General features: G+C 39.2%; 1 protein-coding gene across 1 annotated transcript; it reads right to left on the bottom strand.

Moving 5' to 3' along the window:
* Positions 1-1,957: 1,957 nt before the first annotated feature.
* LOC124143612 (putative uncharacterized protein DDB_G0286901) lies at positions 1,958-4,329 on the bottom strand. The gene is made up of 3 exons (XM_046512641.2): positions 4,231-4,329; positions 3,487-3,555; positions 1,958-2,903 (listed from the first exon to the last, which is right to left on the bottom strand). Exons 2-3 carry the CDS (start codon positions 3,533-3,535, stop codon positions 2,050-2,052), a joined length of 903 nt encoding a protein of 300 aa, XP_046368597.2. The 5' UTR covers positions 3,536-3,555; positions 4,231-4,329; the 3' UTR covers positions 1,958-2,049.
* Positions 4,330-12,090: the final 7,761 nt, after the last annotated feature.

Here is a 12,090-nt window from a genome sequence, read left to right as displayed (position 1 = left end):
ACTTGTTCCATGATATTGCTGGAATATTGCTAACATCGGCGTAAAACCATACTCCCTTACTCACTAATACGAAATAGTGTGTTAGAATCAGTTGTTCAAAGTAACTGATGAAGAGATAAATGAACTTGACACATGTAACTTACACCCGTACCCCAAAGCGTGCAATACCACATATAATGCAAGGAATCGTGGGTCGCTGGGTGACCAGGAACGCTAGTTTTCTATCACATACAGTAATAAATAGTCCGTTGTAGAAAAAACAACACACATGGGTACGATGTATGAAGCCCATTGCTGGTGTCCTCCGCCGTGATATTGCTGGAATATTGCGAAAAGCGGCGTAAAACAATACTCACTCACGCCAATGAAACGTGTGTGTGTGTCTAAACTGAAATGAATTTTATTTGTTACTACTTTGATTTTACTTGATGATATTACTTCATGACAATACTCCTTGTGCCCAACAAACCACACCTTCTGGGTTAAAAAGACAGTGACATTTCCCTACTATACTCACTCAATCTATATATTTCTGTTGATTCAAATAAGCATATGTTTTCTTCTAAATATTATCATCATGATTGGAAACGCGAATGAGTTTTAAACAGTGGTTCAGTTATGTCATGTCAACGCTCGGATAGGATCGGCTCATTCCGCTACCTACATAATATATCGGTAGCAATGGAGAAGTGATATTGCAGGAATTCACGGTAACGACAGACCAAGCCGCATATAATTCGTATAGCACGATTGGCTTTTTAGTAGAAATATAGCACCCAATATACAAATTATTACTTTCAATGTGCGAAAACAAGGACCCATATATATATATATATATATATATATATATATATATATATATATATATATATATATATATATATATATATATATATATATGATTTTTTTATTTTTAATTTTAAAGTTTACACGATATACGGCTTTTCTTAAAATGACGTAAACACTGACGGACTACTTCCACATTCCTGAGAATTCCCTTGCACGAATACATGCAGAAGCGTTCTTTCTGATCATTTAGACCTTTTAATCTTGAACTCAGGGTTTCAGTATACATTGAGCAACGTCAGAGTTTGTGACTGCATGATCGTTTACGAATATCCTTGGTGAACATGTACAAAACGAAGAAATGCACATCCACGCTATCGAATTATCGACTCGATCCGTATCTAGGCTGACAGTGACAGTCTACAGCAATCCATGAATTTAACTTAGTGTCTAATTAACACATCTTTAATCACCTTCCAATGACCGACCAGTTGATCAATGATGACTAAAACATGTAACCACCACAGGTTCACTAACAATTTCCGAAATCTCTCTCGACACGTTTATCGTGTCGGCCATTTTGACGTCTTGTACTTGATGTAAATGTATTACGACGCGCTGTCATTGTGACTGTCTTACTGAGGTAGTTCTTATCAGACATGAGGATATATTTTGAAAACATTTGTTGTAAAGAAACTACAAAAGTTGTTCCTGTAGAGCATTTTGAGCAGACATACGTTCATGTCACCTCTCGTTTTGAGGAACTATTTTATTCCGGGATACAGCTGGTTGTTGTATGGCTGCCAGTGTAAACATGAAGTAACACGTACTAAATATTGCGTAGAGATCTAGATCCTTTGAGGTACAAAATAGTGATACAAAATATTATAAAATTGACTTTTCACTTTGTGAGAGTTCATTCAGTCGTAAGCTCCGACGTTCATAGAGTTACGCCCTCACTCTATGAAGGTTCATACCCCAATGAACTCACACAAAGTGAAAGTCAATTCTTAAATATATATTTATTGCTGACGTCGACTGTATATTATGCACTTACTAAGCATTCACCTGATGAAGGAGCAAGTAGCGATGAAACGTCGTGCTTAAGGGTGCAACAACTCCAAACGTACCAAAGAGCATCAAACTCAACATATTAAAATCAAAACTGTTCTACATAGGTACTTGTTTTATTCCCATCATGTAAATCAAGCAAAGAAGCGTTATTGAAGATCTCAATACCACCGTGTGACAAACCAACAACATTTACATCATATTGTTCATCATCATAAGATTCAGAAATCCATTATTAGCTCCCTGTGGTTCGGCCGCAGTAGTAGTCGCTCCAGGTGAGGCTGCGGTGGTGGAGGTAGCTCCCTGCTGACCGTTCTGGTTCAGCAGCATCATCATTGGGAAGAGCTTCTGCATCATGTCATTTCCGTTAAAAGCGAGCATGGCGTAGGGGTTGAATCCCTGACCATGACCTCCCTTGCGTTGATTCATGGCGTTGCCGAGCATCATGAGGCGGATCATGTTTTCGTTGCCCCCTCCCAATGCCAGGAAAGGCAGCATGTTACTGGTGGAGGAGGGATTCGACATCAACGAGAGCATCGCCATCTGGTTGACTCTATCATTGCCGAACATGAATGGCAAGAAGTTAAATGCTGACTGTGAATGTTGGCTTTTTCCCTGGTTTTGGTGAACATTGTTGTTTTGGGGGAAGGCGGCCATCGCGGTATTCTGCATGTTGTTGTTGTTGTTGTTATTGTTGTTCAAGTTCCTAAACATTTGGTTTTGGAAATGAGCAAACGGGCCGTTAGAATGAGCTTTGTTCATCATGTTATTGAGACCGTTGTTCACCATGTTATTGAGACCGTTGTTCATCATGTTATTGAGACCGTTGTTCACCATGTTATTGAGACCGTTGTTCATCATGTTGTTATGGACGCTGTTCATCCTGTTGTTTAGATTGTTGCTCATCATGTTGGTATCCGCAGGAGTATTCATGGTGTTGGTGTTCATGTTGTTGTTGTTGTTGCTGTTGTTGTTGTTGTTGCTGGATGCCTGTTTACCCCCAAGTGGAGAATTGGTTACAGGGCTTGGGGCAGTTGGGGTCTGGGCTGAATGCAGAAATGATACTTTTATCAAAAGAGTCCATACACGTTATCGATCACATTCATAACCGTCTGGTAACAAGTATAGAGGTATTATGCTGCCCATCCTTCAATAACACAGAATAAATTATAATATTGTTTGTTTGTTTGTTTAAAGCCGCACTCAGCATTATTCCAGCTATATGACGTCGGTCTGTAAATAATCGCGTCTGAACCAGACAATCCAGTTATTGATATCATGAGCATCGATCGACACAATTGGGATACGATGACATGCATCAACCAAGTCAGCAAGCCTGACCACCCGATCCCGATAGTCGCCTCTTATAATAACAAAATGAACATACTTATTTCTGCAAAAAAAATACTATTATTCATTTAGGTTTTAAATATACTTTTGTATTATACTCGATTTTGAGTGAATCTCGGTTAGAGACGGTGTGTCAGCTTAATGTTGGATGAAGGCGAACCAGGTGGCACTTGGCGGATGTGATGCTGACAGATCAGCAGTCACGATGGGAGAGAATCTAGGATTCCATTGATCAGTGGGTCTTGTGTGCTCCCGTTAGATAACATTAAATGCACTTACCATACACGGCCGCGGCAAACACCGCTAACACGACAGCAATAGTCCTCATGATGTTCCTCCAGGTCGATACTGTGAAACAACAATGGTAGTACGTTTATTTTCTATAGCATTATTTTAACAGTTCATTTATATACTTTACAACAGATTTAATAATTTATTATGATGAACAGGATTAATATTTTCATGTTGAGGTAAATATAAAACGCCAACGCTGGGGAATAACGATTATTACCGATACAAACCCCATTGGGCGTGCAAGGCGAAATAGTGAAAACTATATGACTAGTGATGACACCAGGTGTTCGCGAAAAGGGTAAGCATGCCCTGCCCTACCGGTATCACCCAGCACAAACCAACCCTTCTCTTGTTGACGTTCCTTAATAAAAACCATCAGTATGTTCAGTAAGAAGGACCTTAAAACTGTAATTGTATATGATTGAATCACTGAAAATCAGTGATGACACCAGGTGTTCGCGAAAAGGGTAAGCATGCCCTGCCCTACCGGTATCACCCAGCACAAACCAACCCTTCTCTTGTTGACGTTCCTTAATAAAAACCATCAGTATATTCAGTAAGAAGGACCTTAAAAACGTAATTTGTCATCAGTCGAAAACCTCATGTTTCATTTACTGGATTCTAGAAATGGAACTTGGAAAAACCAAAGGAAACCATCGGAAACTTGGCCCTATGATTCTGATATGACACTATGCTACAAACAAAAGCATAACGCTTGCAAATACTTACAACGTTCGTTTGTATGACCAGTCTGGCTGTGAGAGAAGGTGTGCAGATGCGGAGAAAGGCTGAGGTATATAAGCACCTGACCATTGGCATATATGTCACTCGTCCATCATGCCAATGAAACACGTATTGTTCAAGGGGGTCATGACTATGTTACGTTGTGGACAATGACCACTGTGACGTCATGTCACCTCATGGAGAGGACTTTGATGAATCATAATGACCCATCTGCATGTAAACATGCGTTATCTAAGATTTGAGACACACCATTGATTTGTTTGACCACAGAACATTCCGTGCATTTACTATTAGTCTTATTTACGTTAGGTTGGTTTTAGTTTGAGTTTCGTCTTGCAATTCTGATTTCAGAATGCCCATAGTTTCATTGAATGCCTTATATTTTCACGCGTAAAATCTTATTACAATTATAATAAGGTTAGAATAACCGTTAATCTTAAGGATATGGCTGAAACATTAAAAACTCATTCAGTTCAAGCCAATATATACTGATGGTAGTAAATAAGTGATCACATAACATACTGACGATTACTGCTTACTGCAGTGTTCGGTTCAACAAGCTCTGAGTATATATTCGTTTGTTTGATGTTTAACGCCGCACTCAGCAACATTCCAGCTATATGACTGCGGTCTGTGAATAATCGAGTCTGGATTGGCATCATACGCATCGATCTACTCAATTGGGATACAATGACATGCATCTACCAAGACCACCCGATCCCGTTAATCGCCTCTTACGACAAGCATAGTCGCCTTTTACGGCAAGCATGTGTTGCTGAAGACCTATTCTAACCCGGATCTTCACGGGGACCGAGTATATGTTTTAATATGTGTTACATTGATGAGGACCCTCAAGTAAGAGAATCATGGTCAAGTATTATCCTGCTTATTTCCTTCACAAGGGTTTACTATAGACTAACGCTTAGTCTCTGAAATTATATAATTTTGATTGAAACAAACAACTCCATATAAACAAAAAGGAGCTAAAGTGAGATGGGAGATTCAGAATGTAGAAAATCTAGACTTGCTTAATTTAGGGCTATAGCATAACAGTAAGGGCTAGGTGGAAGGGAACATAATATGGATCAGGGACTGTGCAACAGGCTCGGTATAACTCTTTCTAAGTATATTTTTTAAGTATTTTTTTAATACTGTAAGAACTCAATAACTGATTTGTGTTTTAAACAAAAATATTGATACTGAACAGAGAAAACTGAGATTGTTAGTGGTTGCATCCTAAAAAGAGGTTGAAGTAGCGTAAAATAATTGTCAGGTATCCATGTTAAACTGCGACGTGGTACCTAAGTAGGCTAGCACTATAATGCAGCATTAGTCAGGACTAGTACAAGCTTGCATGTCTCTATAAGCGCAATAATTTTGAACGCGACTTTAAAAACCTATTTCATTTCATCTTTTTCATAAGGAGTTTTACGTCACGCCGAAGACCCAGGTTCGATTCCCGACGTGGGTACAATGTGTGAATCCCATTTCTGGTGTCCCCCGCCGTGATATTGCTGGAATATTGCTAAAGGCGGCGTAAAATCATACTCACTCACTCATAAGGAGTTTAACATTTAGGAGCTTCTATAAAACGTCAACGCCAGAGAATAACCAGTCCCGATTATCCGCCGAAACAGATTCCATTGGGCGTAAAAGACAAAATAGCGGTGAAAATTATATAACTGGATCACTGAAGATCAGTGATGACACCAGGTGTTCGCGAAAGGGTAAGCATGTCCTGCTCTACCGGCAGCACCCGCCACAAAACAATCCTGCTTGTTACCTTATTATATCCGTCAGTATATTACTTAAGGCGAGCTAACCAGTTCCATCGAGCGTACAGATTTTAATAAAATATGCTTTAAAAATTCTGTATCGAGTTAGACAGGTATTCCAGATCTGAAAAAGGATATAATATCATACCATAATTTATATATAATTACAGGAAGTTATTAACATATTTTGGAGGTATCGTCAGTGAAACGAAAATATCGATGTTGCTTTGGAAACAAAGCTAGGAATAAAAATAAATCTCTCTCGGTAATACTTTAACCTTTAAGAATTATATCCATTAATATAAAGTACAAAAGAATGTTCAATGAGCATTGCAGATCAAACAATCCAACAGTTTAACGGACGCACATGTCGATTGAAATGCGTTTGGCATAAATCTCTGCGTCATGGATGTCGTATGTAGAAGTAAACGTATCTGGTGCTTCACAATCTTTACAGATAAGTTCACATTTAATGTCTGATAATACTTTCCCCTCAGGTTAAAACTGCCATTATTTGACACATTTTGAAACAAACGCCCAAAGAATTGTTGTAGGAGCGACAATAATAAATATCCAAGATAAGGCCAGACTGCTTGTATAATGTCTAGGTCTGTTATCACAAGCTAAGGAGAGTGGGTGGAACATTTTGTGATGATGCCATGTGTTATCAGATAAAACCATTATGTTTATGATAAGATGATAATGATACATTGCTATTTTCAACTGACAATAACCCAGATATTTTTATATACTGATTGCTAGGGTTTCAAAGAAATCCGAACACCACTAAGCCTATTGTGGAATATCACAAGACTTGCGTTATATGTGAGCGTTAATAAACATGTATTATGTTATTCTGCTATATCAGATGAATAGATGATAGGCTATATTAGTGTGCTATCAAATACCATAAAGATGAAGGCAGATTAGCACATAGTATAAGTGTTTAACTGTTTCCTGAAGATGAGTGCCAAGGGGCTGTCTGTGTGTGGGGTGCACACATGTACTGGAGTACTGGAGTACTGGAGTACTGGAGTACTGGAGGTTACAGTAACATCCCCTGCTTGCCCAGTCAGAGGTGATGAGGTGCAAGATTAATGCACAAACTAATGCACTGATATAACGACGTGAGAGTGAAAGAGAGAGAGAGATAGAGAGAGAGAGAGAGAGATAGAGAGAGAGAATGTGTGTGTGAGAGAGATAGATGGGGGAGAGAGCGATAGAGAGAGAGAAAGAAAGAAAAAGTGAGAGAGAGAGAGAGAGAGTTTCAGAGAGAGAGAGAGAGAGAGAGATTAACTTGTATTAAAGCTGACACGTCGGTGAAGATTCGTTTGCTTGGGTTTTGTTGACAGCATTGATACAAACTATATATATATATATATATTATGGTCATCGACAATTATGATGGATCGATAGTTCGATCAACCCTACTCAATGGCGAAGATGAGCCTCTTATTGAATACATTCGAAATTATATATCCAATGTGGCTTATGTTATAACTGCGAGGTGAACGAGGAACTTTGGTAAAGCATGCCAACATTAACAAAGTTGGTTTTGATGCGTTGCCATCTGCCATGATAGACCACAAGCATATATATACAAAGTCCTTAATTGTTTGTGCATGATCGTGCAAATATTTATATGTACAGATACTCGTACAAGACATGTACGCACACATACATGTACACGCACGCATTGATATGCACACAGCATATGGGATCTATGGTTCTATAAAAAAATCAAATTTTCAAATTTCTAGAATAGGCCAAACCGTTTTCTGTTTCGTGGTTTCACCTGCGTAATTACAATCCTTGATATTCGGTCTTTCCCCGATTTTATTTAGGGCGTGGATTACACAAACCACATTCGATGGGATTGACATTCGTTCTCTGTACTATGGGGAAACGGTTTGCCCTCTAAATTTGTTATTAACGCTGCAGTCAGCACTATTTAAGATGTATATCGCAGCCTGTAAATATTCGAATCTGTACTAAAAAAATTCCAGTTTGTTAGGACCATGAACGACGATCCGCTCCATTAGGGTGAATGAGTCTGACCGCTGATATTAAGTACGATCACCCGGTGTGTGTGTGTGTGTGTGTGTGTGTGTGTGTGTGCGTGTGTGCGTGCGTGCGTGCGTGCGTGCGTGCGTGTATGTGTGTGTGTGTGTGTGTGTGTGTGAGAGAGAGAGAGAGAGAGAGAGAGTGGGCGGGAGAGAGAGAGAGTGGGCGGAAGAGAGGAGGAGAGGAGAAAAAAATAGAGTGGAGAGAGAGTGGGTGGAAAAGAGAGAGAGAGAGACTGTGTGTGTGTGTGTGCGTGCGCGCGCGCGCGTGCGTGCGTGCGTGCGTGCGTGTGTGTGTTAGTGTGAAAGTGGGAAAGAGAGGGAGTGGGCGGGAGAGAGAGCAAAAAAATAGAGTGGGAGAGAGAGTGGGTGGAAGCGAGAGGAAGAGAGAAAAAATAGAATGGGATAGAGAGTGGGGAAGTGAGAAAGAGAGACTGTGTGTGTGTGTGTGAGAGAGAGAGAGAGAGAGAGAGAGAGAGAGAGAGAGAGAGAGAGGGGGGGCGGGAGAGAGAGGAGGGGAGAGAAAAATAGATGTTTTCGGGGGTTATCCTGACCTAATACACAATAGATTATACCTTGTTACATTATATTTCTAAAATAATGTAGTTAGCCAGTCTCGTGTGAGCATGGGCAACTCGCTCGCACGCATACTGACACTCTCGCAGAGATATGCTGACGCAGCGGTTAACGCCGTCGTGATAAACCATTTCTGGCATCAGGATTCCTGCAACGGAAGGATTAGGTGGTTAAATATCCTCCTGACATCACGGGCATCTGTGGCACCGTAACTGAAGACGTTTTCGTAATTTACGTGAATCGTTAAATGTTCATGAATGCCAAAACGCCTGGCAACATATCATTGATCAGTCAATATGTATCTGCAGCAAATGGAGTATCGTTTTACGTCGAATCAACATGTTATTGTGATAACCTTGCAAAATGGCATTGAGGAGCATAATTATGTAGACTGACATTTAGTCCCAGAAATAAAGTCATCTTATTTAAAAATATATACCTACAAAATAAAAATAACAACCGAATGGAGCCCAGAACAAGGCGTAATTATAGGCTGAGGCAATCTAGACTTGCCCATTCATTCTAGACTCCTTTTTTAAATATATTCTCTAATGTCTGGGAGAAAGACTAGGGATTATTTATTTCTTTTTACTCAGTGTATATATAGTGTTTATATGTGTGCAGTATGCAAATACTATTTTCTTTACACATATGCATGTACATACGAAATGGTAAATCACATGGTCATATATACAATATCTCGCTCGCTCAAATTTGCTCATTAAAGCACGCTTCGGGATTCGCTATTCCGTGATTCGCCTTGAATAGCATCCTGGGTTTATCAGCCTCGTGCCTCGTGGATTTCCCAAACTCATTTCCTTAAAACCTTTTTCTCGCATGTGCCCAATAACGTATTTATCTGTATAAAATGGAACACTCCTTCCCCTCTACATTCGTCCATTCACACAATCATTTCCTCATTTAATTAATTAATGCATTTATTAATTACTTATTATATGTTCAAATGTTTATTTGTTTATTCATATCCCACCATACTGTATGTACATACAATGCACAGACCCTTCGCTGCCGCCCTGTAGAATGACGTCACAATACATCCTTCACTCACGGCATTACGACAGTTAAATACATTTATTGCAGCAATTGCCATAAATCGTCGAATGTTGCATGTACCCCCATCAAACACGCCAGACAGTCGCGCTAAGTCTTCATCCCCTCAGGCGGCGGGTTACGAGCCAGGGTGAATTGTGTGGGCGTCAATCTATAAGTGCTTGTCTGTCATTTTGCAAAAACGAGAGAACATCGTTACCGCCTAAAATGATCCCTCGGGGACCTCAGGAAACAAGTGACATATAGGAATAGACGAGGCGGCGAAAGGTCCACTGACATTCATTATAACTCGGCCGCAATCACCAATTACTTGTATAAAACAGATATATTCAAGTACGCAGTTCCTTGCCCCGAGCAACAATTAAATATGGCCACAGCGTCTGCCTGAAATTCAACATGGCTAATTCTAATAGGTACACGTTATGCCCTGTGCTTTGAAAGTGTGTATGTGGGTTGGACTACATGCGTGACGATTACAACAGTGGCTTGAGATGCTGTTAATTGCTCTGACCTTCCACATCGGTCCCCATCGTCTATTGAGAAGCACTAACGGTTCTTTGCAAATTGCAAGTTAGTAGTTTCAGTATTATATCAATTAAATAAGAATTGAAAAAGCCAGAGAAGAATTGAAATAACATTCCATTGAACTTTGACCATGTGAATTTTAAAACATTTTTAAACAACGTTCATATTTTTTTTCAGTTTGATTTCAGTTGTGTGAAATGATGAAGTACCGTGGTATGACATGAATACGACGGTGCGGCGTTTGGCAACAAACAAACAAACAAACAAACCCTTTGTTATGCGATTTGTTTGAATGGCGGGTGGATGCCTGAAGAGCAGGACATGCTTATCCCTTTCGAGAACGCCTGGTGTCATCCTCCTTTTCAGTGATCCATTCATAAAATTTCCACCTCTATCTTTTCTTTTATGCCCAATGGAATCTGTTTCGACAGATAACCGAGACTGATTTGACGTCGAGAGTTGACGTTTTATTTGCAGTGATAACAATCCTACGGGATTATCTCATTGGCTTGTCCGAATCTAGCTATTTACACAACAACGTTAAAAATTAAAACACGGCTCAGTGATTAAATTGGTTTTAGCAAAGCCGATATATCGCTGATCTTTATTTCGATAAATTCTAATTTCACTGTACTCAAATATTTTTTAATAAATATGTTTGTCCTGCAGATGTTAGTTATCTGTATCGAACTTAATCATTCTTAAACATACTCGTACATAAAAAATGGAGATGAAAAATAACGATTTTAAAATAGATACATTAATTGAAGATGTCACAATATATATAAAAGTAAAATAAATATTAATTATATCTACAGTAATGACCACTACATACATGCACTAATCTCGTTGTATTTGTAAGATAATTATCAAAACACATCACAAGATAATAAACAACTTCATTGCGATATTGTCAGGAAAAACATGACTTTCGTTGTGAGGATAACGAAAGCAAGCCAATTATATACCAATAGTGTCGATGCATTATAACTTATTATAGCTGTCCGTGCTCTGTCTGTCATTCATATTAACTTAATCCATGGTGGCTCAGATATTCACCCAATAAGCTCGTTAATAATACTGCGATAACGCATGTGTTTTTCTCCTTTCTCAAAGCACATAAACAACTCTCCTTCTCATCACCAGTCAGCAAAGACATTTGAAAGACGTCAGTGTTTGAGAAGTCTAGCACATAAGTCTCTTTCAGACACATTTGCTGTATTATGATCATAGGATGAGTTTTGGCATTGAGGTAATTTTTAAAAGAAGATTACCTTTATGTTATCACACCTAGTGTTGATTGGAAGATGAATCAAATGGGCTTCCAGTGCGGAGGTATTTTGAAGAAAGGTTGATAAAATGCAAGGTATTCATGAAAAAATGTTATTGGCTGAGAACTGGTCTGGAAGTGTGTCTGAGAAAACAACTAAGTAAGTTTGTTTGTTTGTTTGTTGTTTAATGCCGCACTCGGTACTATTCCAGCTATATGACGGCGGTCTGTAAGTAATCGAGTCTGGATCAGACAATCCAGTGATTGATATCATGAACATCGATCTACGCAATTGGGATACGATGACACGCATCGACCAAGTCAGAAAGCCTGACCACCCAATCCTGTTAGTTGCCTCTTACGACAAGCATAGTCGCCTTTTACGGCAAGCATGGGTTGCTGAAGACCAATACTAACCCGGACTTTCACGGGTTGCAATCAAATAAAAAGCATGGTTATATGAGAAGCCTGCTATATATAAAAACTCGTGATATACGAATTATGAATCATGTCTTAAGTAACCCAATGAACATGAACACTGAACAATGTTTTTATCAGACTTGGA

Source organism: Haliotis rufescens, unplaced genomic scaffold, assembly GCF_023055435.1.
Source record: "Haliotis rufescens isolate VD_foot unplaced genomic scaffold, xgHalRufe1.0.p SCAF_2, whole genome shotgun sequence".
NCBI lineage: Eukaryota > Metazoa > Mollusca > Gastropoda > Lepetellida > Haliotidae > Haliotis > Haliotis rufescens.
This window is presented reverse-complemented; position numbering and strand designations above follow the sequence as displayed.